The sequence below is a fragment of the Polypterus senegalus genome, chromosome 3, assembly GCF_016835505.1.
Source record: "Polypterus senegalus isolate Bchr_013 chromosome 3, ASM1683550v1, whole genome shotgun sequence".
NCBI lineage: Eukaryota > Metazoa > Chordata > Cladistia > Polypteriformes > Polypteridae > Polypterus > Polypterus senegalus.
In genome coordinates this window covers 62,170,445-62,195,928 of record NC_053156.1, presented here as the reverse complement: position 1 = coordinate 62,195,928, position 25,484 = coordinate 62,170,445, and the positions used below count along the sequence as shown (strand labels likewise).

At 39.1% G+C, this 25,484-nt stretch overlaps 1 protein-coding gene across 1 annotated transcript in view; it reads left to right on the top strand.

The window, feature by feature from the left end:
- Positions 1–25,484, top strand: part of elapor1 (endosome-lysosome associated apoptosis and autophagy regulator 1) — a 110,833-nt gene that overhangs the window by 31,755 nt on the left and 53,594 nt on the right. Inside the window, exons 2-7 of the mRNA XM_039747304.1 lie at positions 8,401–8,521; positions 11,394–11,580; positions 11,830–11,977; positions 17,571–17,651; positions 22,033–22,138; positions 23,861–24,010. Coding sequence (XP_039603238.1) covers positions 8,401–8,521; positions 11,394–11,580; positions 11,830–11,977; positions 17,571–17,651; positions 22,033–22,138; positions 23,861–24,010 — 793 coding nt within the window. The remainder of the gene's footprint in view (positions 1–8,400; positions 8,522–11,393; positions 11,581–11,829; positions 11,978–17,570; positions 17,652–22,032; positions 22,139–23,860; positions 24,011–25,484) is intronic.

Here is a 25,484-nt window from a genome sequence, read left to right as displayed (position 1 = left end):
GTTTGCCTCTGTATACCAGAATACCTTAATCAACCTGCATGCATTTTAAAAGTCTTATCCAATCTTCTGGAAAACATTCTGAGTGAGTCATTGTCATTGCCTTTATGTGTCTGACACCTGCCTGCTAGGTTCCTGACAAAAGTAATACTAGCTTTATTCATACAGTTTACACACTTAAAAGCTACAACTAAACTATCCTAAAATAAAACCCACAAATACTACTACTGAAGGACTTATGCACTTACACCAAAAAAAAGATATCAGTTTGATTGATACTGCCATATTGTTGCCAAACAACTAAGCCAACTGTGAAGACACCACAAAATCCTAAATTGTTTAATCCGCTGATTTTGGCACAAAAGAAAACGTGTGGAAGGTGCCAAAAGATCTACACAAATAAAAGGGCAATACGTGCCTCTTAGCAGGTTGAAATGGATCCGAATAGCAGGTCTGGCTTGGCAGACCTATGTCTTACAGTTGGCTGTGGTCCAAAGGTAACCCCATCTTTTATAGGCCTCCAACCTGAAGGGGCGGAGTCATTTGTGCTTATGGGGTATCTTCTCGGTGCTGTGGATGAGAAAAGAAACAATACTATTAGTGACAAAGGTAGAAAGTGATCCTTTTATGCACATGTGTTACACTCGCTGAGACAGATTGAAATTTAAGTTATGACATGTTAGTCACTTTCTTGCACCCCAAAACCTGAGGCTGAGTCTCAGTACTTTAGCCAAACCAGCTTTATTCAGCTTGAAACTGGAAGAGCACAGTTACTTATTGTAGCGGGAACTAGCACTCTACTACACACAGACACAGCAGTCAGGCAGGCTCATGGCCAGGTTAGTGGCCAAGTAAAACTATTCCCTGAATTTATAATGTTCCTTGCATCATCCATCGATGACAGGCTTTTATACTGTGACTGCAATGGGCTTGGACTTGTTTCCGCGGCAAGCCGCTTCAGTGCTGTGAGCCTGCAGTTGCTCTTCCACAGACGCGGTGAGCACACTTTCGGACGCTATTCGGTGCGTCATCCTGTTGGGAATCCTAAAAGAGTTTAGAAACCTCACAAAGTAATCTATGTAGACCTCAGTTTTAATGTTTGTGGTGTGCCTTGCAAGACATATGTTTCTGTTATATGCCATTTGATATGAGATTTGTAAAAGAAGCATTAGTGTTTGTGATGCACCATCGTGTGAAATGACAGAGATGTAGCTGCCAGATGGATGCACAGACAGACACACAAACACTTATACTTTATTTTTTTTAAGGTGGAGATTTTATACATATAATATGGTATGCTCCACTATGTAAACCTTTGTCAATGTGTGTGTGATTCTGTGAATTATTTGTTGGGTGCAATAAATATCAAACAACTGAAACAGCATTAGTCAAGTCAACCGTATCAGTAAACACTGGCTTCAGGGACTTTGTTGCCAGGATATTAAATTTCATTTTTTTAATTGGGAGTCAGGAAACCAACCTTTTTGGACAGCTGCAACCCTACTACATATTTTAAACAAAACTAACTTTGGGAAGAAGCTAATAGTGAAATAGTGTTACCAAGAGTAAGTGTTCCTTTTCCTGTCGCCTCGTGTGCTGACTGACACTTGTTCTAGATGTTTAGGTAAGTAGTTACCCATGAGCAGGCGTAACTTGGCTTTCTTGTTAAGCATTACTGAAAGCTCCCAAATCTCTTGTCTTATTCTGGTTTTACTGTTACTCCGAGGACAGCTGCTGACACCTTCCCTAAAATGCTCAGTTGTAATAATCTGCCTGGCGCCCAGGAAGAAAGGCAAACAGTTCAGCCTATTAAGCAGCTGACAGCCTTTTAGATAAACACCAGGGCACTACAAGTCACCATGACATGAGTCATTTCATTAATAAATGGGGATATTCAAGGAGAAGCTGCTCAGCTCGAGGTACAACTAATTAGTTATACTGGATTGCTATCGGGCATTTATGACCTGCTGTTGCCTTTTCTGTTTACCATACAACTACATGTCATCACTAAGGAAACCATGGCATTTCTGCTTAATTTTAAAAGGCTGCTATATATTGTTGATGGAAATGAAAGTTAACAGATGACAAACATGTAGACAGCTTTCCCTTTTAATGCTTTAAATAATTTTAAAAGATTCATGCTGACTGATTGTTCTGTTGCTAACTCTATAAATATCTAAGATGTTCAGGCAAAAATTCCTGCGGTGGTGTTTGATCAGCTTTATTGATATTTATCAGTTGCTTTCACACCATCTTGAGTAGGTTAATAAATTTTGCAGTTATATGTAGACAGTTTCTTCATAAAGAGACAGATCAATAGAACAAAAGATGTCTTTTTGTGAATATGCTGAGGTGTCAATTGAAGAACCACAAACATGCACACATTGTTTTTGTGCTGTTTTATAAACTTTATCCTGAGCGTGGAATGAGTGATATCTGGTCCAGCAAAGCAGAGAAATGAAAGACAGAGGGCCAGCCATTGCCAGACACAACTGTGTAATAAAGTGGTTACAACTGTGGATGAATGATCTCATAGGGCTGCACTGCTGCTCTACGTGTTATTCCATGCTGTCTGAAAGACATTGCTAGCAAAGCTACTGTTTGCAGAGTTCAAAAGAAAGAAAGAAAGAAAATACCTATTATGTGGCAGAAAGTATTCTGAGATTCTGAGTATTTTTTTCTACCTTGTCCCAATCACATGCACTTTAGTCCTGTGTGTGGGTCTACACCTGTTCCCAAGTTGAATCCAGCTTTGTGTCTGGTGCTGCCAGGATAGCCACAGGCCCAGAATTAGGGTAAGCAGATTTGAGAATGTTAAGTAGTAGTAGTGTGTTTTATCTGGCTTTTTTCCCTATTGATCAAAAGGCTCTTTTTTTAGCAAAATTAATCAGGTTCTCATCAGTTGGATAGACACCTTTGCTGAGTATCAGTTTTCACTTGTACAATGTACACTCACTGGCCACTTTACTAGGTACACCTGTTCAACGGCTTGTTAACGCAAATATCTAATCAGGCAATCACATGGCAGCAACTCAATGCCTTTTGGCATGTAGACATTGTCCAGACAACCTGCTGATATTCAAACTGAGCATGAGAATGGGGAAGAAGGGTGATTTAAGAGTCTTTGAATGTAACATGGTTGTTTGTGCCTGGTGGGCTGGTCTGAGTATTTCAGAAACTGCTGATCTAAGTGGGATTTTCACACACAACCATATCTAGGGTTTACAGAGAATGGTCCGAAAAAGGTAAAATATCCAGTGAGCAGCGGTTCCCTAGGCAGAAATGCCTTGTTGATGCCAGAGATCAGAGGAGACTGGCCAGACTGGTTTGAGCTGATAGAAGGGCAAATAACCACTTGTTACAACTGAGGTATGCAGAAGAGCATCTCTGAAAGCACAATATTTTAACTTTGAAGCAAGTCACACACCAGGTGACACTCCCATCAGATAAGAACAGGCAACTAAGGCTACAGTTCACACAGGCACACCAAAATTGGGCAATGGAAGATTGAAAAAACATTTCCTGGTCTGATGAGTCTCAATTTCTGCTGCGACATTCGGATGGTAGGGTCAGAATGCCTGCCTTGTATCAATGGTTTTGACAGGTGGTGGTGGTGATGGTTGGGGGGTAGTGGTGTGGGGGATATTTTCTCGGCACACTTTGGGCCACTTAGTACCAACTGAGCATTGTTTAAATGCCATAGCTTACTTGAGTATTGTTGCTGTTCATGTCCATCCCTTTTTGACCGAAGTGTACCCATCTTCTGATGCTCTTTTTGATGATCATTGTAAACAACTAGGACTGATCGGTTTATTCAGTTCACTCACACTGGTTTTTATTTTATTTTTATTGTTTGTTTTTGGTTATACTGACTTTCTATACATCCTTTCGTTGTTAATGTCTGTAAAAACTGAACAAAAATTCATTTTGTATTTTTTTGGTATAGTCTATTAATAGACATTTGAAAAACATTCTCTGTTGGGTTTGCAATTTTTGTTGTACTGTATTGTATGTATTACTGTATTACAAGTTGGTATATAACTAGTTTGTGAGAACATTTTGTTTTTACATATGTTGATTGAACTGTGTTTACTACTTTTATTGTAATCCTCTGTGAGTGGCTTTGAGAAGTTGTTTGCCTTATGTACAATTGCTTTTGCTTTATTAAAAAAATCATAGAGTGGAGTTGTATAATTTCACGCATTTTTTTTCTTGTATATTTATTGATGATTTTGTATTGTCACAAAACGACCATAAGACTCTGAGAAGGTTTGGGGCAGCCACCCGTGTTGTCTTTCCCAGCTGCAAAATTGAGTCCAAAGAACAGATATGTTCACACAATAGAGTCCAAAACAGAACTGATTCATTATACACAAGATGGCAGTTTTAAAGACCAGTAGAGGAAGTGATGTCATCAGGACCAGAACCGGAAGTGACGTCGGTGGCTGCCCCAGAGCTGGGCGGGATTTCCCTAGAATGGTCTACAAAAGATCGAAAGGGAGAATTAGTGCACTTCACCACCCCCTGGTCCGGTGTGGAATTACATGTACTCAAGCCCTTTAGTTGTCTCCTAAACACGCATGTGTGACAGTATGTTTATATAGAAACTTGTTTTGGTTCCCGCTTACTGTATTTTTTCAGTTTGACTTTTTTTTTCATTCTAATGGGGTAAAGTGATGTGAATGTGAAATGTAATGTGAATTTCCCCTTGGGATTAATAAAGTATCTATCTATCTATCTATCTATCTATCTATCTATCTATCTATCTATCTATCTATCTATCTATCTATCTATCTATCTATCTATCTATCTATCTATCTATCTATCTATCTATCTATCTATCTATCTATCTATCTATCTATCTATCTATCTATCTAAAGCATGCAGAGGTAACCCAAAATGGGACAGAATTGAAAAGTGTGTCTTCCAAAACTATAAATGCAAAATCTAGCTAAAGACTTTTGAAATACAGTACACAAAATTACAGTAAATAGCTGTTGTAAAGATCCCCTATTACTTGTCTGGTGTACCCCCACCCCATAATTACAGACAGTGGTATTGCTCAACATATGTCACTCTTGGAGTCAGGAACAATGTGGGGGCAAATATTGATGGCAACCCAGTCCTTCAACATCCCCACAGGGGACAACCTATTCCTTTTCTGTTACAATAGATATTTTGGTGGCCTACCTGACTTGTATTTTTCCATTTTTTAAGAGATTTCCATGTTTCTACACTGATTCACAGTTGTGCCATATTGTATGGAATACTTTGAGCACCTCCTTACACCCTTTAGCTTAGCTTTGAATGTTCCTTTTATTGTTGATACACTTTTTGTTGAAGATGCACTACACAAGTTTGAGACTTCATAAAGATAGTGTAACTCAATAGAACTTGACCACAGATATTTATTGTACACAAAAATTCATACATAAATTCAAACCCACTTAATTCAGTTCAGGGTGAAAGGGGGATGGAACCTGTACCAGGCAACATTGAATAAAGGCATGAAACGTGTCGAGATGGAGTGCTGTTCCACTGCAGAATACGGTCTCACATATATCCTCCCTCACTCGCACTGGCACAATGTAGGATCATCTGTTAACCTAATTTGCATGTCCTTGAGGATGGAGAAAGAAAACCAATGCAGACATAGGTAGAACATGCAAACCCAACTCTAACCATAACTGTGTGTGAGATTGAAGCCAATGATTCTGGACCACTATGCAGCCCTTATAAAAGTTTGTTTTCTGAAAACAATTTCATATGGACAGATATAAAAAATTGTCTGAATAAATTAAATTCTGGATATAAGGAGAAATAATGAGAAAGAACTGTGGAGTTTACTTTGCCAGAGCTTGGCGAAATTGCAGAAATGTTTGGGAAGTCCGCTGATCTCCAAGAAATACATTGAAGTCAATGTACAGTAGGAGGAGGAGCTAAACTAGTTTTGAGTGGCGTATAATGGTTCAGTGGTGTTTTAATTGTCCCTGAGAAATATGGAAGCATCTGCCAAGTATGCTGGACCAATAATCAAAACCAAAATACAACAAATGGCCACTGACTAACAAAAATTAAAAAAAAACATACACAATATTGGCAAAAGTATTGGGACGCCTGCCTTTACACACACATGATCTTTAATGGCATCCCATTCTTAATACATAAGCTTTATATACATACATATATACATATGGAGTTGGCACACCATTTGCAGCAATAAAAACTTTAATTTATGGGAAGGTTCTACACTAGGTGTAGGAGTGTGTTTTTGGGAATTTTTGACCTTTCTTCCAGGAGTGAATTTGTGAGGTTAGGCACTGATGTTGGATGAGAAGGCCTAGCTCGCAGTCTCCTCTCTTATTCATCCCAAAGGTGGTGGTCAGAGCTCTGTGCAGGCCAGTCAAGTTCCTCCACACCAAACTCGCTCATCCATTTCTTTATATACCTTGCTGAACCCAGACTTGTCCATCGGATTGCCAGACAGAGAAGTGTGATTCATCACCCTAGAGGACACGTCTCCACTGCTCTAGAGTCCAGTGGTGGTGTGCTTTACACCACTGCATCTGCCTTGGATGCAGCTGCTCTGTTATGGAGACCCATTCCATGAAGCTCATTACGCACTGTTCTTGAGCTAATCTGGAGGCCACATGAAGTTTGGAGATCTGTAGCTATTGACTCTGCAGAAAGTTGGTGACTTCTGCACACTGTGCATCTCAGCATGTTCTGTCCCCACTATGTGATTTTACATGGCTTACCACTTCGTGGCTGAGTTGCTGTTGTTCCCAATTGTTTCCACTTTGTTATAACACCACTAACCGTTGACCATGGAGTATTTAGTAGTGAGGAAATTTCACAAATGCACTTATTGCACAGGTCGCATCATATCACAGTACCACACTTGAATTCACTGAGCTCCTGGGAGCGATCCATTCTTTGCTCAAATGTTTGTAGAAGCAGTCTGCATGCCTAGGTGCTTGCTTTTATACACCTGTGGCCATGGAAGTGATTGTAACACCTGAATTCAATGATTTGGCAATATAGTGTGTATGTAATTGCACTCCCAAAGTTCCAATCTGGGGGAACACATTGGCCATGCAACAAAGTCATGTTATGGGACTGGCTTGTTCCCTTGCTTGAAGTTGTGATTCTGGACGCAGCTGGAATGTCTTTTTTGGTTCCTGTGTATCTGAGCAGATGCTTTGCACTTTTTTCTCCATTGAAGAAGATAGAAATCCCTTGTAAATGTTAACAAGTCTTTTATTTTTATTATTTAATGAAAATGCATGTGTTTTTTTTTCTTGGGGTGGGCTCCTTTAAGGCCTCTTTTGGATCATAGTTGTAGCACATGGCTACTTATGCCTGTAAATTATATATCTGGTTTCAATACTCATAAAATGTTTATGGTCAGCTAATGTACCCCTCAAATGGAAATATTGCATTTTTTTTTCATTGACTTATTTTTTTAACTGCATGCAAGATGGAAGACTTGAGTACTGATTGGTTTGTGACATAACTCGTGCTCAAAGCAGAATGGCAATGATCTTGCAGTACACGTGCATTAAATTCTGCAACGGCTGGACAAAGCTCTGTAATATCATGCTGGCCTCAAAAAGCGTCATGGAGAGCTGGAAAAAATGATCATATACGCTGGCAACAGAGTGATTTTTTTCTGGAATTATTCATTAAGCAAAGCATATCCTCTGTGAAAAATGCTTTGTTGAATTTCCCCAATCAACACTAATAAGGAGGCTGGATAAGAACAGAAAGACACAATGCCTTGTAGTGATCATGGGGAACACTAAGATTCACACCATCTGAGGATGGTGATTTGTTTTGTTTATTGTGGGGACCCCAGGTACACACCCTGCATTGACCTGGCACGCACATACTTACACACAGAGACACTGATAAGCAGAACAATTAACTGATAAATAAAAATGAAGGTGATGATGAATGTGTGAAATTAAATCTCTGTGAACAGCCCTCTGAAGGAAATGTAAAGTTTTTCCTGCCAGCATGAGGCTTGGAGGTGATTGGGAGTGCTCCCCAGATGTTGATGAAGCCAGCCAAGATGAATTCACACCAACAAGCAGGCATAGGACAGCACATACATCCAGAAGAAACTGTAATCCAAGATTGTAATCCAATAGATTATGTGATGAGCAGATGATTGTGATAGCCTTGGCGTCTTTTAGGCTCCCAATGTGCCCAATAGCATTATAATGCCAGGGCTGCTAGGAGATGTAGGTCATTTTAAACAGCACTGTTACCTCCACAGATCATGCGAAAAGACCATTTCTTTATAGTGATTAATAGAGTGTACCAAAAATATGTTCCTGAAGTAAGCTTTATGTCCTTCGATGTAAGAGTAACCATACCATTTTATGTTCTTCTTTGCAGTCTGATTACCATTATGAATACACTGAGTGTGACAGCCTTGGATCCAGGTGGAGAGTGGCAGTGCCCCATACACCAGAAATTTGCACTGGCTTACCGGACCCAATCAGAGGCACAGAGTGCTGTAAGCAAGCAATTTCCAAATATTATATTAATCATTTATGTGGAGAGTCTTAATATATGTTTTATGTGGGCTCACAGAGGGTTTTTGCATTTTCGTGTAAACTAGGTATCTTTCCATAGGTGAACTTTATACTGCAAACAATCAACCTTTATTTTTATAGTACTTTGCTAAAATGGTCTACATTTGGAGCACAGGCAGGTTAGTTGATTTTACACAGGTGCCATCAATAAGGTACTAAACCAGTTGCCATTGTATTTAAAGTTCAGGGGCCTTGTGTGTAGAACCTTGCTTATTCTCAAAAGGCAAAAATGATGCACACACAAGAAAAATTGGATTTATAAAACCGTATGTATGTTATATGGCATGCCAAGTTTCTTTAAAAATCTCAAATCAGCTTAAAACTATGCGCTTGTGCAGGCACTTTTAACCACTCCTTGTCTCCCGTTAGTAGCCAATGTAAAATAAATGAGGTGTCCATAATCCACAGAAAGAGTTGAGAAACCAATGGGCCCCAGTTTAATTGTGAGGTACAGAAAAGTATCAACACTGAATAAAGTAGAGCTTCTGAGGGTTCTGCTCAGGTGCAATGGGTTGAATCATCTGACTGCCTCCTGATGCCTGGTGGAGATCACCAAAGGGGCGGAGCTTGGTGGAAAAGAACTGGAAGAGAAGTTACTCATATTACACTTGACGCCCCTCTGAACTGCAGATTGGAAAGAAGGTTGCATTAGCAAGTGTGCCAATCTCATTCTGGGGTGGAATTGCTTACCTACCTAAAGCTCTGGAGATGTTTCATATTCATGTGAGCTTGGTACCATAAAATTGGACTTTTTCTTTTTTTTTTTTTTGAATATCCATGACCTAGTCGCTATGTAAATTTGGCTATGTTCTTGATTGACATCTTACTACAAACCAAGAGTGAACACTGAAAATGAAACTTCAGTCAATGTAAACTTGACTTATTGCTGACTAAAGTGTAGAACCATAAAAACACTGTTTTTACTGGTCTCTCTGCACGAGTCACAAATAAAAGAAAAAACTAAGAGTGGGAACAGCTGAGTGGGGAGAGCAATAGCAATGTGCCATTATGGAGTACTCAGACCATCACCAGGATACAGTGTAAATTGATGCAGACTGTATGCACAGAACTACGAGATATTAAGAACATTCTTAATGAACTTGTGAAAAAAAAATATCATTTTGACAAGTAAATGCCAATTTTACAATACATACAAGTCTGTCTACATTTGATATACACTCATCTAAAGGATTATTAGAAACACCTGTTCAAGTTCTCATTAATGCAATTATCTAATCAACCAATCACATGGCAGTTGCTTCAATGCATTTAGGGGTGTGGTCCTGGTCAAAACAATCTCCTGAACTACAAACTGAATGTCAGAATGGGAAAGAAAGGTGATTTTAAGCAATTTTGAGCGTGGCATGGTTGTTGGTGCCAGACGGGCCGGTCTGAGTATTTCACAATCTGCTCAGTTACTGGGATTTTCACGCACAACCATTTCTAGGGTTTACAAAGAATGGTGTGAAAAGGGAAAAACATCCAGTATGCGGCAGTCCTGTGGGCGAAAATGCCTTGTTGATGCTAGAGGTCAGAGGAGAATGGGCCGACTGATTCAAGCTGATAGAAGAGCAACTTTGACTGAAATAACCACTCGTTACAACTGAGGTATGCAGCAAAGCATTTGTGAAGCCACAACACGCACAACCTTGAGGCGGATGGGCTACAACAGCAGAAGACCCCACCGGGTACCACTCATCTCCACTACAAATAGGAAAAAGAGGCTACAATTTGCACGCGCTCACCAAAATTGGACAGTTGAAGACTGTAAAAATGTTGCCTGGTCTGATGAGTCTCGATTTCTGTTGAGACATTCAAATGGTAGAGTCAGAAATTGGCGTAAACAGAATGAGAACATGGATCCATCATGCCTTGTTACCACTGTGCAGGCTGGTGGTGGTGGTGTAATGGTGTGGGGGTGTTTTCTTGGCACACTTTAGGCCCCTTAGTGCCAATTGGGCATCGTTTAAATGCCACGGGCTACCTGAGCATTGTTTCTGACCATGTCCATCCCTTCATGACCACCATGTACCCATCCTCTGATGGCTACTTACAGCAGGATAATGCACCATGTCACAAAGCTCGAATCATTTCAAATTGGTTTCTTGAACATGACAATGAGTTCACTGTACTAAAATGGCCCCAACAGTCACCAGATCTCAACCCAATAGAGCATCTTTGGGATGTGGTGGAACGGGGGTTTCGTGCCCTGGATGTGCATCCCACAAATCTCCATCAACTGCAAGATGCTATCCTATCAATATGGGCCAACATTTCTAAAGAATGCTTTCAGCACCTTGTTGAATCAATGCCATGTAGAATTAAGGCAGTTCTGAAGGCGAAAGGGGGTCAAACACCGTATTAGTATGGTGTTCCTAATAATCCTTTAGGTGAGTGTATGACATCCAAACATTTTTGAATTTCCATTGTGTTGATACCATAATACCATTATAAACATTTTAATAAGCTGTTCAAATTGTAGGGAAATGTCAATTTCATTTTTGCACAACACCGCCATCTGCTGCGCCCCACTTGCTCTAAATACAGAGACATTCCTGATATTCTGCCAGTGTCACTTCATAGGTACTGCAGTCTGTGGCGCGCTATTTTGTCACCTAAGTTCTGGTAGAGACACAGTTTCATAATGATGTGCACTAAACGTAGGTCTGATCAGATTCAAAGAATGCAGTTCATTGATTAGTCTGGCAGAAAGAAAATATTTGTCCTCTTAGATAATATTAGTGCTCATAAAGCAGTCGTCCTTTGTTCTTAATTTGTCCTTCATCTTTCCAGCTTTCTCTTGCAAAGCTGGGGAGTATCTTGAAATGAAGAATCAGGAATGTCTGAAGTGCTCGGCGGGCACGTACTCTCTGGGGACTGGCATCAGGATAGATGAGTGGGACACGCTGCCGCCTGGATTTTCAAACTTTGCTATGACCCCGACTTTCGAATTCCACATGAGTGAGAGTAACTGCTCCAAGTAAGTGCTTGAATTTAAAGTTTACAGCACAATCCTGTAGCTAATATTAGAATGACCACAAGGTGACCTACCCAATAGGCAGCAGGATTTGGATCTGATCTCAATCTGAACAAAAATATCATAGCTTTCTCTGGTCAGCAGATGTGCCTTTTTTGTTGAAGTGAATAAGATCTGAGTCTGTGGATCAGATGTTAATTATCGGCATTGTTTTTTAATGAATAAACTACTTTCTTATATAATTTATTTCAGTTCAACGTGGATTCCCAAAGGAGATTACATTGCCTCCAGTGTTGATGAATACACCTCCATTCTGTCATATTCTGTCAACCTCAAGCAGTCTGGCAAAGTCACATTTGACTATTATTACCCAGATGCTAGGATCTTCTTTGAGTTTTATGTAAGTACAGTATGTTTTTTGGACTTTATAAATCCATCAGTGTTGATAGGCCATATCACTGTGTACTGATTTTAAATGAAGTTATTTTTTCAGCATGTGAAGTAATAATGCTGCCATTACTGATTGAGACTGCTGGTTCATTTAAAGAGGATTAAAACCCAAATTAAAGCCCATACTCTGTCATCACGAGCTACTAAAGATGTCCACATTGATACCAAAGTCTAAAGTAAGATCAGTAAAATGGGAGGAAGTCTTCCCGCTTGTGTAAGTTTCTAATGTATGGTCAATGACTCTTTGATGCCCAAGTCTCCACAGTCCCATGAGGGAAAGGAGATGAAATCCATGGTACCCACATTTACAGAAAGCTTCTGGATATTGACGATTCTGAATAACTCTAGAACTACAGTGCATCCGGAAAGTATTCACAGCGCATCACTTTTTCCACATTTTGTTATGTTACAGCCTTATTCCAAAATGGATTAAATTAGTTTTTTTCCTCAGAATTCTACACACAACACCCCATAATGACAACGTGAAAAAAGTTTTTTTTAAGTATTCACATCCTTTGCTGAATACTTTGTCGATGCACCTTTGGCAGCAATTACAGCCTCAAGTCTTTTTGAATATGATGCCACAAGCTTGCCACACCTATCTTTTGCCAGTTTCGCCCATTCCTCTTTGCAGCACCTCTCAAGCTCCATCAGGTTGGATGGGAAGCATCGGTGCACAGCCATTTTAAGATCTCTCCAGAGATGTTCAATCGGATTCAAGTCTGGGCTCTGGCTGGGCCACACAAGGACATTCACAGTGTTGTCCTGAAGCCACTCCTTTGATATCTTGGCTGTGTGCTTAGGATCGTTGTCCTGCTGAAAGATGAACCGTCGCCCCAGTCTGAGGTCAAGAGCACTCTGGAGCAGGTTTTCATCCAGGATGTCTCTGTATATTGCTGCAGTCATCTTTCCCTTTATCCTGACTAGTCTCCCAGTTCCTGCCGCTGAAAAACATCCCCACAGCATGATGCTACCACCACCATGCTTCACTGTAGGGATGGTATTGGCCTAGTGATGAGCGGTACCTGGTTTCCTCCAAACGTGACACCTGGCATTCACACCAAAGAGTTCAATCTTTGTCTCATCAGACCAGAGAATTTTTTTTTCTCATGGTCTGAGAGTCCTTCAGGTGCCTTTTGGCAAACTCCAGGCGGGCTGCCATGTGCCTTTTACTAAGGAGTGGCTTCCGTCTGCCACTCTACCATACAGGCCTGATTGGTGGATTGCTGCAGAGATGGTTGTCCTCCTGGAAGGTTCTCCTCTCCCCACAGAGGACCTCTGGAGCTCTGACAGAGTGACCATCGGGTTCTTGGTCACCTTCCTGACTAAGGCCCTTCTCCCCCAATCACTCAGTTTAGATGGCCGGCCAGCTCTAGGAAGAGTCCTGGTGGTTTCAAACTTCTTCCACTTATGGATGATGGAGGCCACTGTGCTCTTTGGGACCTTCAAAGCAGCATAAATTTTTCTGTAACCTTCCCCAGATTTGTGCCTCGAGACAATCCTGTCTCGGAGGTCTTCAGACAATTCCTTTGACTTCATGCTTGATTTGTGCTCTGACATGAACTGTCAACTGTGGGACCTTATATAGACAGGTGTGTGCCTTTCCAAATCATGTCCAATCAACTGAATTTACCACAGGTGGACTCCAATTAAGCTGCACAAACATCTTAAGGATGATCAGGGGAAACAGGATGCACCTGAGCTCAATTTTGAGCTTCATGGCAAAGGCTGTGAATACTTATGCACATGTGCTTTCTCAATTTTTTTATTTTTAATAAATCTGCAAAAACCTCAAGTAAACTTTTTTCATGTTGTCATTATGGGGTGTTGTATGTAGAATTCTGAGGAGAAAAATGAATTTAATCCATTTTGGAATAAGGCTGTAACATAACAAAATGTGGAAAAAGTGATGCACTGTGAATACTTTCCGGGTGCACTGTATATTGCATTTCTCAGTTTTCTCAGTTCAATTTATTGTCAATATTTTTCACAACACACTGCAAAGTATTTGTTGCTAGTCCCACTAGTACAAAAAATACTCTTTGATAATACAAAACATGTTACAATGGCATCAGTCACAGACCAAAACTTTCTTTCAGAATTTATGAGCCATGCAGATAATATATAATGCGATCAAGATCAGTTGTCAGTTACACCAGTGTCCTTTAATATCTTGTTTGGCCACCTTTTGAGCTACCTGCCCTTGGCACTTCTGGTGCACAGTGCCAATGAACCACTGAATCTACAGGTGTGGGATGTTGTGACTTTCAGCCTGTCAAAGGCCAACATCTCCAGATGCCACTATATAGAGCATACCAAAGCTGCTCTATGAGGTTAAGGTCAGGAAGAAGGCAGGCCAAAGCATGCTGTAGGATGACAAATCTAGAGGCATGAACAGAGGACCGTGAGTGAAAATCTGAAATGGTCTGTCTGTGGGATGTCAGTCTGATGTGTCAGTTTGTCCTGGTGTGTTCACATGAAGGCAAATAGATCTTCGATGGTCATCTATGTGGTTGCCTGCAGTCAGTACACAATCCATAGTGTCCAATGATTCCAACACAAGACAAGCCTGTCCACACCTTGCCAATAGCACTCCTTTCCTTGCTTGTGGTGAGGTTTGAGGCATTATAAAGGCACAGAAAACTGGCTCAAAGTCATGTCACATTATATGACTTTTCCAGTGATTTTCAGCTGCAGACTTCATTTACATAATCTTAGTGAGTTGGAAGCAGTCACAGTGCACCAGTCTACTATACCTAGTCCAACCAGTCTGTGATTCGACTCGATAAAATTAAGCAGGTTTGAGTTTACTTAAGTCATTGGGGCAAGCTCAGTGTAAAAGAGTTGAGGACCAATGAGTGCTGACCTGGACGTACAAAGCGTAGAATGCAGCTATGAGGAATAAGAATGCAAATTTTTCAGACCTGAAGAACTGAAGAGATGCTTGCCATCTGATGTCTTGTGTTTTACATATCATGACAGAATGGGGAAAGAAAAAGGCAGAGATTACTACTGAATTTGAGGTGACCGGAAAGAAGCGCATAGGAAATATCCGCACAGAAAAGAGCGTACAGTCATATAAGCACACGGGAAATAACCGCACGTGGAAAAATGCGCACACGGGTAAAAACGCACGTGGATAAATGCGCACATGGAAAAATGCGCATACGGAAAAGGCTTATATGCAAAGAAGAAAAAAAAATTTTATTATACAGCACAATAAACAAAATTGTATAAATGTTCACTAAACGTATTTATAAGCTTGTATGTTTTATTGTGTGGTAATCCAAGTGGGCTGTTGGATGGTCCATAAAATAAAATAGTCATTAATCCTTTTATTAATGTCATTGTTGTGCCTAAATTGCCATTTCTAGGAAATTATTATTCTTTACAGTAGTTTTCAGAATTTATATTATACCTTCTTATTTCACAGGTAGGCAAATTAGGGTTTTATAGTTTTGATTACGGCAAGTAAGTAAAGGTTGTCCTATAAATAGGCCACACAGTTAGAGTTTTCTTTAATCTTCCCTAACTTTCGAGCAAGGCAAGTTGAACATTTTTTTTTGAATAAGGGAGATGGAGTTTCGACCAGTCAGAAAGGCAAGCAAATTCTCGGTTACAAGGGATTTGAATATCTGCGTTTTCGCACAACAATTGGAATAGATATTTGGAGGTGCCGTGAGAATCAATCAACAAAGTGCCATTTCTTAATGAAAACGAAGAACGGAGACGTTGTACAAGAGCAAACCAGTCATTGTTTTATTATAGTAAAAAATGTCTAGCAGTATAGGTGGAGAGTATTTTATATTTATAATAGTTATATGTTGCTGCTGTGTGCTTTTTTCCACGTGCGCACTTTACCGTTAGCGTATTCTTCCATGTGTGTTTTTTTCTGTATGCGCATTTTTCCATGTATGGTTATTTCCCGTATGCTTATATGACTGTGCGGATATGTACTGTGCGCTTTTTTCCAGCACCAGCTTTGTCAGGCTGCACATTACTGGCTGTCAGAAAAAAGGAAATATGAAACTCTGCTTCAAAATTGTTATGGAGTCATCTAATCTATCATGCTGTGCACCTTAGTTGCGTAATCTGACATTCTCATATCAGGTTTGTCATCTGCTTACGACTAGAAGTCGTGTAATGTGCCATCAGCTTAAGTATGACCTTTGTTGTTCTGTAACCCTTTATAAAGGTGACACAAGCAGGTGTTGCTCCACCTGAACCACAACAGGTAGAAGTGCAAATGACAAGCCTTAGTGTGTTTGGCAAAGTTCAATGCCTCATTGCACAAACAAGATATCTAAAACAGATTAAAATTTTTTTTGTGAAAATACGCAATATATATGAACAGAAAATATAGTGTTTTCCATAAGCATATAATTTCTACAATCATAAAGAAACTGTACATTTTTATTTAAATTTATTTACAACTACACCCACATTAAGTGGTCCTAACTTTACACATTTTTGTTGTTACATTAGTATTTGATAATACAGTTTCTGTACAATACATCGGATTTCTGAATTGGCTTTTTCCATTACAAGTTTGGCCTGGGCTAGAGTCATTTTCTGATAGCTAGACAGGTGCTAACCCATAAATAGGACACCCGCCCATTGCAGAGCACAAACACACCACAGCAACTCACTCATGAGGAGACTATGATGATTCTACTTAGACAGCACCTGCTCCAGAATTTGAACCCTGGACTCTAGAATAGTGCAGCAGCGACAGCTTCTTCACTTTTTATCTAAAGGGATAAAAACACAGAATGGGATGAAATGTGTAGGTGGAACATTCTAAATCTGCACAGATAAGTCAGGCTACTGGAACTGTGTAATGCATGTTCTAATTACTGTAGCTACTACATGTTGTGTTAAAGTATGAACTAAATCTCCCATGTCCCACCAAGTTATTACAGGCAACAATGGCTGGCTATAGTCAATAAGAATAAAGTTCCTCAGCGTACATTAGGTGGCAGCAGAGAGGTTCATTATATTAATATGTGACATGATCAAAGTATTTAAAATTATATGAAAGAAATTAGTGTACTGGATCCCAGTCGTTATTTTGAAATAAATCCTGCAACAAGAACACAGGGAAATGGTTAGAAACTTGTTAAGGGAAGATGGCATACAAATATTAGGATACACTGTAGAATATACTATAGTCAGTAATCAGATTTTCATAGTCAGTCAATAATCTGTTAGCAAGCTAACGGTTTCATCCACTGTCCCCACCTTCCACCATTTTTCTGCTCAAAAATGCCCCTTGAAGAAATGTTCCTTTTCATTGTAGTCAGTAACTTATCTTTCTTTTTGGTTAGAGCTTTGGTCTTGGGTTTAAGTTTGGAAATGGAGGCTGCTGTCTTATCCCTTCTTATATGCAGCATAAGGTCTCAGAAGCAAGAATATTAAACTAGCACCATCTTAACCTGTCACTTGGCTGTATGATTTCGCTTTCTTCCTAGTGTCCACTTTCATTTGCAGGGCCTGAATCAAAGATATCTGTTCTTCTTCTCTGTGTATCTTTTATCTTTCAGGTTCAAAATGACCAGTGCCAGTCAGAAGGTAGTCAAAACCAGTGGATGCAAATCACAGAAAATAAATGGATTTCTTACAATGTAAGTATATCTGTCTTGCTGATTTTGAAAATGGAAGTTGAGTGTTATGTTGAAAATACCCTGATTCTGGGTATTATATTTTCCTTCTCCAAGTTATTTTAATTCTCTTCTCTCCCTGCAATGGCCATTTCATACTGAATTGACTTTTTTATTTGGGAGAAGCTTTAAGCAGTAGCTGGAGATCTTCATCCCATTTCATATTTGGTTGATCTTATAGCCCTAGAGAAGGAGACCAGAAGTCAGATTTCTAAAACTTGTGTACACACAAAAAGAGGTTGTAAATGTATGTATGTAGACTCAGGATTTATAAAAGAAAACTTGACAAGAGAAAGTGTGTATATTTACAGAAATTCTGAGCCATCCATATGCAACATTTCAGAGAAACTGGGAAATGACCACTCTGTTGATCAAGTAGGGAAATTGCAGCCAAATCAGATAAATTATGGCCCACACATATAATAATTGACATCACCCCGCTGTTATTATAATGTGTGCTGACATGACAAACTGTATTATCGTAGTATTTCCCTCTACTTACCCTTTACTTGTTTTCCCAAGTTCTCGTCAAGTTCGTTATCGGGTTGGTCTACTGTTGCACTTTGAGATGAATACACACATACATAGATATACGCATACACACAGACCCTAACCACAACAGTGCCCCATGAATGACACACACACACACACACACACTGATTAACCTTTAGCACTTTGAACCACACAAGTGCTTTAGGTATAATACAGCCTGTCACTAAGCACTTCAAGAGACTTATTTATTATCGGCACGAACAACATACAATGTTTTAATGATATATCATACCTAAATATTACTTTTGGTCTACAAGAATACATTTAAACATACAAAGACTTAGCACTCTTGACTACTGGCCATTTATCAGCCAAGAATGCCTTCTTTACGTACTGTACCTACTATTGAGTGGAGCTCTCACTCTCAGCCTAATAAACCTCGCAGCACAGAGGTAATGGCAAATCTCCGGCTGCACTAGGTGCTCAAAGAAATCTAACTTATTATTTCAATCACTCTATAGACATTAAGACAAAGCATAGAACGTTAAAAGCAGCATGGTATTTATTACAAGAATAATAATAGCACTGGAACAAAGAATAATGGAAAATGGGAACTAATAGGAAAGTCTGAATATATATAGTTTTTAGAAAAAGCTTAAAAAAAAAGTTACAGATGACAAGGATGAATATCCCAGGGCGGCATTTCATTTAGCAATCAATGTTCGTGATGCTTTTCTGACGACCAGTGACGTCTTTGTCCGTCATCGCTGTTTCTCTTCTTCTTCTTCTTCTTTCTTACTCCTCAGATGAGACATATTTATTCTAAAATTGTACCAGGGGGTTTTGCAAGATGTGATTGATAGATATTCTGATTGGCTGGCTGTCAATATGAAGAATTAATTCACTGTCTGTTTTCCCAAAAAATAAAACCTTTTATGTTATCTGAGGTGTTGGCAGATCTTCCTTTCCCAGGCTGTAAAATAATTAGATGTCCATCCTTTCTCAGGTTATAAAGTAATTGAGCCACCAGCATGTCTTCCTTACTATGTTGGAACAGCTGTTTTATAAGTGAGGTGTAAGGGAAGAAAACCTGCTTTGATATGTCCTAAATGTAGTTCATCTGTTGTCTTGTCTTGAACAAAATATAATGGAAAATTAAACCAAAATGTATAGATTTTGTACCCCACAACACAAACATATAACACCTGAAAAGTGACAATTGTGATATATACAGTAGACTATGTTTTGGTTCACTTTTGGGATGGTCAATATGATGCATTTTCATGGAAGAACTTTTTGTTTTTTTGTTCATTTATATATTTATCGCTAACCTGTTTTTACTTATTAGGGAACATGTCAAATATCTCAGCCAAGCTTCATGCCCACTGTCCTGGAAGCCAATAACTGACCAGAAGAGCGCTACCTCCAGCTTTCATATAGTGTGGGTGTGCATACATAAAACAACACATTTGAGCCAACAAATGTGCAGCAGTTTCCGGTTCTACTGTTGTTGTTGGAGCAGTTTACTGCACTTTTATTTCCACAGGGGCATCTAACAAGAATGAAGCTGCTTTTGTTAACTGTAAGCAGTTACATTCCATTAATGCACAAGTCATCTGTGATACAAAAATGTGAATGATACTTGTCATGGCTTGGTGGCTTGGGTCAAGCCATGATCTGTTTATTTTGAGGCAAAGTAGCTTTGGCAGGCGTGATGGTGCTGTATGTGGTGAATGACCTGTTTGTAATGCAACTGTTGTCATGTCATTACATATGTCAAGTGATATTGGCTACCCGCTCAGACACTGGCACCTTACACTTTTCCCTGGCCCTGAGAGTGCAGAGGCTACTGCATATAATGTTGAATATTCAGTCACGGAGATACTCTTGAATGCAAGTGGTGGCTTCTTGATGTGACAGAAGGGAGGCTGTTCTAGCGGCAAATGGAATTCTCCAGTATTGTGATTGAATATGGTAGAGGTTGATTAGCATACTCTGTGTATAGTTTTTTCAGGGCAGCAACCAGGTAGAGTTCAAGGTGCATTCATGTACACAAATTTACAAGATGATTGTGATTTATAAAGGTAAATTCCACAGAAACGTGCCTATGCGATGTGTCTACATCTTCCTGTTTTCTAGTGTTCACATATTTTCATGTTCAATTCCCCACAATCCATAGTGTCTGGCGATGCCAGCACAAGACACGCCTGTCTGCAGCTTGTCAATTTTGCTCTCTCCCTTGCTTTTGGAGAAGTTTGAGGCATTATAATTTCACAGAAAACTGACCCGATGTCATGTCAAATTGCAGACCTTTCCAGTAATTTTCAGCTGCAGACAACATTTACATAACCTTTTTAAGTCAGAGGCAGTCCCGGTGTGCCAGTCTGACATTCCCAGTCCATATTCAGTCCAACCTGTTTGTGACTCAATCCATCAAAGTTAAACAGGTTTAATTTTGCTGAAGTCGTCTGGGCAAGAGATGAGGAACAGTAAGTGCTGACCTAGAAATACCATGCATATAATGCAGCTGTGAGGAATAAGGAACAAAAGTGATTTGGACCTGAGAAACAAAAAAGGGACTCGTCTGTCTGTTGTGTGTTTTGCAAAGTTTTATAAGTGAGACCCCTGGTCAGAGTCTTGATGTTTAGGACAAGAGTCAGGCAATAAATGTCCCTCTTCAGGACTGCACTGTTTATTATTATTGGTTTTGTCATGCTGGAGTAGCCAAAGCATCACCATAAGGGAACAGAAGAACAAATGAAGGACATTGGGGGACTGTTATAGAAAAAAGTTCCTCAATGAACACTAGGTGGCAGGAGAGAAGTGAATTATATTGTTATGTTTTAAACAAACAGGGATTAAAAGGCAACATGATCAAAGTATTTAAAATTATATGAAAGTAATTAGCGCAGTGTATCCCAGTTCTTACTTTGAAATAAATCCTGCAACAAGAACAGAAGGAAATGATTGAAAACTTAAGGGCAGTGTGCATGCAAATACTGTATTAGAATATTTTTCTTCATGCAAATAACCATTGAATAAAATTACCAAGTAGTGAGGCAGACAGCAGGGCTTTAGAGACCTTCAAATCTCATTTTAATGTTATTTTGGACAATCTATAGATGAACAGGTTGAATGTCCTGTTTTCTTCACAATTGTTCCAATGTTCTGTTATATGGTGCCCTGTTTCTCATTGTGCTGAGCAAGTAATTGGGGGTTGCCAGTCCCTTTAAAAAAGAGAGAAGTGGGCTGCTAGAGGGAATATAAGCAGAATGGCCTGGAGTTTCATCAACACAGTCCTAACACCAAATGTTATTTCATGGAGCATTCCTGGAAGCAGTTCTTGGCTAGGGCTTAAAAGTCTCGTAGTGTGGTGGTTAGATAGAATAGTGGTTCAACAGGTAAGAGGAAGGAAGGCCACAATCTTATTTAAAATGTATAGACAGTTGAGGAACAGAGTATTTTATTGATATATGTAGGCTTGCAAGTGTGCAAGTCGCCACAGCAGGCAGACAGACAGACATACTGTACTTTACAAGTCCTCAAACGTTGAGCCCAATGGAGGAATGCCAGGATTTTGTTTCTGTTTGATCATTTAACCATCTGTATTCTGGTGTTCATACCCATCAGATGCAGGAGTATTTGAACTGTAGATAGACCCTCTTAATGGCACCACGTCTGTCAAGATATACACCATTTTTTCACAGTAGGAGCACTCTTTGCTTTTTATAGCTTTGCCTGGTCTAGATATACAGTACTCAACCTCTAGCACTCTAAATTTCCCCCTTTTATTCATAATATCTTGCTTAATGTGGTATTATTTTTTTTTTCAATTTGTTTCAATCAAATTCAGCTTGATCTTCAACGAGGCAATAATGTGCTTTTCTGGAAGACAACTGGCCTTTCACCGGACTCCAGTGTACCCAAGCCTGTTCTCATTAGAGCAGTGGACATTACAGGTGAACTATCCCATTAATAATTCCTACTACAAATCTTCATTTGACATAGAACCTTTCTGCTGTGAACATCTTTCCAAAGCGCTTTGTGAGTATAGAACCATTCTACCAGTACGTATATTTTTTTTAACAGTGGTAGCTTAGGCAGGTGAGATGACTTTCACATGGACATGCAAATAAAAATTTCATGTACTCGGTTGATATGACACTTCTAGTGGCATTCCTACTGCTACTATCTGATCAGACATTGAATTGGCAGTCTTGGTGTTTAAAGGCTAGTACTATGTCTGAGCCAGTAGGCAGCTTTAAGAACAATTTGACAATCGAGAGGAGACCATTCACTCCATCAAGCCTGATTGTTTAGCTAATAGCTAACCTGTCCCAATATCTTATCCAGATTTTTCTTAAAGGTTGTCAAGGTTTCTGCGTCAACTTCATTTCTCGGTTGTTTGTTCCAGAGTCCTAGAAAGAAGTGCTTCCTGGCTTCAGTCCAAATGCGCTTCCTATTAATTTCCACTAATGAGTATGTGATTTACCCATTAGCTGTAACAATGTTTTTGTAAATAGTAAGCGTTTTTAGAACTGGCACACAGACAAGAGAAACAAAGTTGTTGTTTTTTAGTGTACAGTTGTTTATTTTGGTCCCCACAAATCGCTTTTTTTTTTTTTTTATTAAAAAAACATTTATTCTGTCCAATAGAAAATTAAACTGGTAAAAGAGATTAGCTTTGTCCTGCTAAGTAAACAGGCACTGCAACACAACTTGTTTTTGCAAATCTGATATCATGAGTTTTTTTGGTTATATATCTGTTGTATATGGTTTGATGAAAAATACTGCAGAATAGCTTTGAAATAAAATGTGGATATATTTGGTCATAAATGTACAGAAATAAAATAATTATTTTAACATTGATAAGCATAATAAAAATATGGACTGTGTCTTTTTGCTGGGCGAGTTCTGAGCAGTAAATAAAATGCTCTAAAATGTTCTGAAGAGGTCAGTGAGTTCAGACGACATAGTGTGCAAGTTCAGAACAAACTATACAAGAAAACTTTGTTCTTTAATGTGTAATTATGTTTTGATTGGTATAAGTATGATGGTCATTTGAAAAAGTATGGTTAAAAAAAAAGCAAGTTAAACACTGTTTTTTTATTGGAAAAAATCTCTTCAAACGTCTGTAGAACATAATGCGTCACTTCCGGCTGAAATTTGGCCTGACCTAATTTCAAGAGTGACACTTGCTAGCCGTGGCGTCACCAAATTATTTGTTGGGTCTTCTCATACAGATGTGCCAAACTTAATCAAACGACCCTTGTATTATTGAGGTTAAAATTAAGAGTACTATTTTTCAGATAATCAGGGTTATAGAAGCTTGCGGCTTTCTAATATTTTATTTGAATGTGTACTTGCTTATCTATTTAGGTATAATCTAGCCATACTACTAAATCTTTTCAAAACTGCCCATATTTGACACTTAGACTTGTTTTTTTGGTATAATGAGAAATTATATATTTATATATTTTAACACATTCTTGTTGTCATGGAGCCATGGAGTGGTGATATGTTGCATGTTGTTTGGTCATAAGTATAAATTTACCTTACCCTGCATATGTTACAATGCCACTACTACTATAAGTCAGTAAGTGGCGTTGAATCTGTTAAAGTTAAATAATTGTGGCATGGTCACTTGACTAGTTAATTGACCCTTTATTTTTTTTTTTAAGGAGTTGCCTACACTTCTGAGTGCTTTCCTTGTAAAGCTGGCACATATAGCTCCAAGCCTGGCTCTTCCATCTGCAGTCCATGCCCAGCAAACACATACTCAAACAAAGGAGCAACAGTGTGCCTGCAATGTGACAAAAACAGTTACTCTGGTATGTACAAACTCGGAGAGTTGACTTAATTTACAGTTCAGTGTATCTTAACTCATAATGATATCTGAATTTAAATAGAAATTTTATTTCAAAAGCCACTCGTCTTGACAAATACCATATACTGTATAGGACAGTTGAACTCACAGCAGACATCTGGTGAAAGACAGACACAATTGGGAATCATTGGCAGTAGCCCATTTCTTGTCACTGCCCCAGTCACGCTTCAGCTTAACCTGTTAAGAAGGGAGTGATCACATCCTTACTAAAAGAAAACATAACATTCTTTGAGACACTCAGAGTTCCTCTGTACTCTCTTAATGGTTCTGCTTGTGCTCCCAACTTCGGCCAGATGATCAGATGGAACAAGCTGTGACACAATAAACAGTATAACTGACTTATAACAAATACATGTCCAAAACTAGCAATGCTATATGTTACTGCCAGCTGAAAGTAACATAAATTATGTGCCTCTTAAGAACAAACTGAGAGGTGTGAAACAGAGGCATTTAGTCTTCTCTAAACTGCTGAAACATTAAAGTACGGATGTTGAACTCTGGTCCTGGACAGCCGCAGTGGCTGCGGGTTTTCATTCTAACCATCTTCTTCATTAGTGACCAGTTTTTCCTACTAATTAACTTCTTCTTTTCTTAGTTTTAATTAACTTGACTCAAGCCACTTAGTTGTCTTTTTCATTAATTAGCAGCCAAACAATAATGAGACACAAAACAAGACCAACTCACCTGTGCTCATCACACAATATCTGGAAATAAGGAAAGGTGATGGTCTTGGTAAGGTTGATCTCTCAGGTCACCAAAACAGAAAAATCAACAGTTTTGGGAATGTCTGCTATGGCAGAATGAGAGCAGCAACAAGCCATGTAATTAAATAATGAGTTTAATTAACAGCAGGAATCAGCTTCTCTTTAAGATATTGTTTGGAGTGAAATTAGTTGGAGTTTGAAATCCCAGATTAGCCAGTCATCTTTTGGCTCATTTCATGTCTCATTTCTGTTTGGGTGTCATTTAATGAAGAAAGGAATAAATTCAAATGACTGAATCCTTAAAAACAGGGCTATTAAAATGAAGGGAAAGGAAGTTAATTAGCAGTGAAAACTGGACACTGATTAAGAAAATGATTAGAATGAAAATCTGCAACCACTGTGGCCCTCCAGGCCCAGAGTTCGACATCCCCGCATTAAAGGATTTTTTTTTCTTTTTTCTATAGGCATTTTTCACATCGTTTACCATGGTACAGCACAAGTCACCATTAGGTTCTATTACATCATAAGTATTTTTCTCCATTCTGCAGCAATATCTTCACTGAGAGTATGGTGTACCTCCTGATGCTTCCAAATGTGCAAGTCTACATAACGAACTCTTGAAGTAACTTCTTACTTCACAAAGATGACATTTCTCCAGAAATTCTAATAATGTTACTTACATTGCATTCATGGACGCACTATAACAAAGAAATC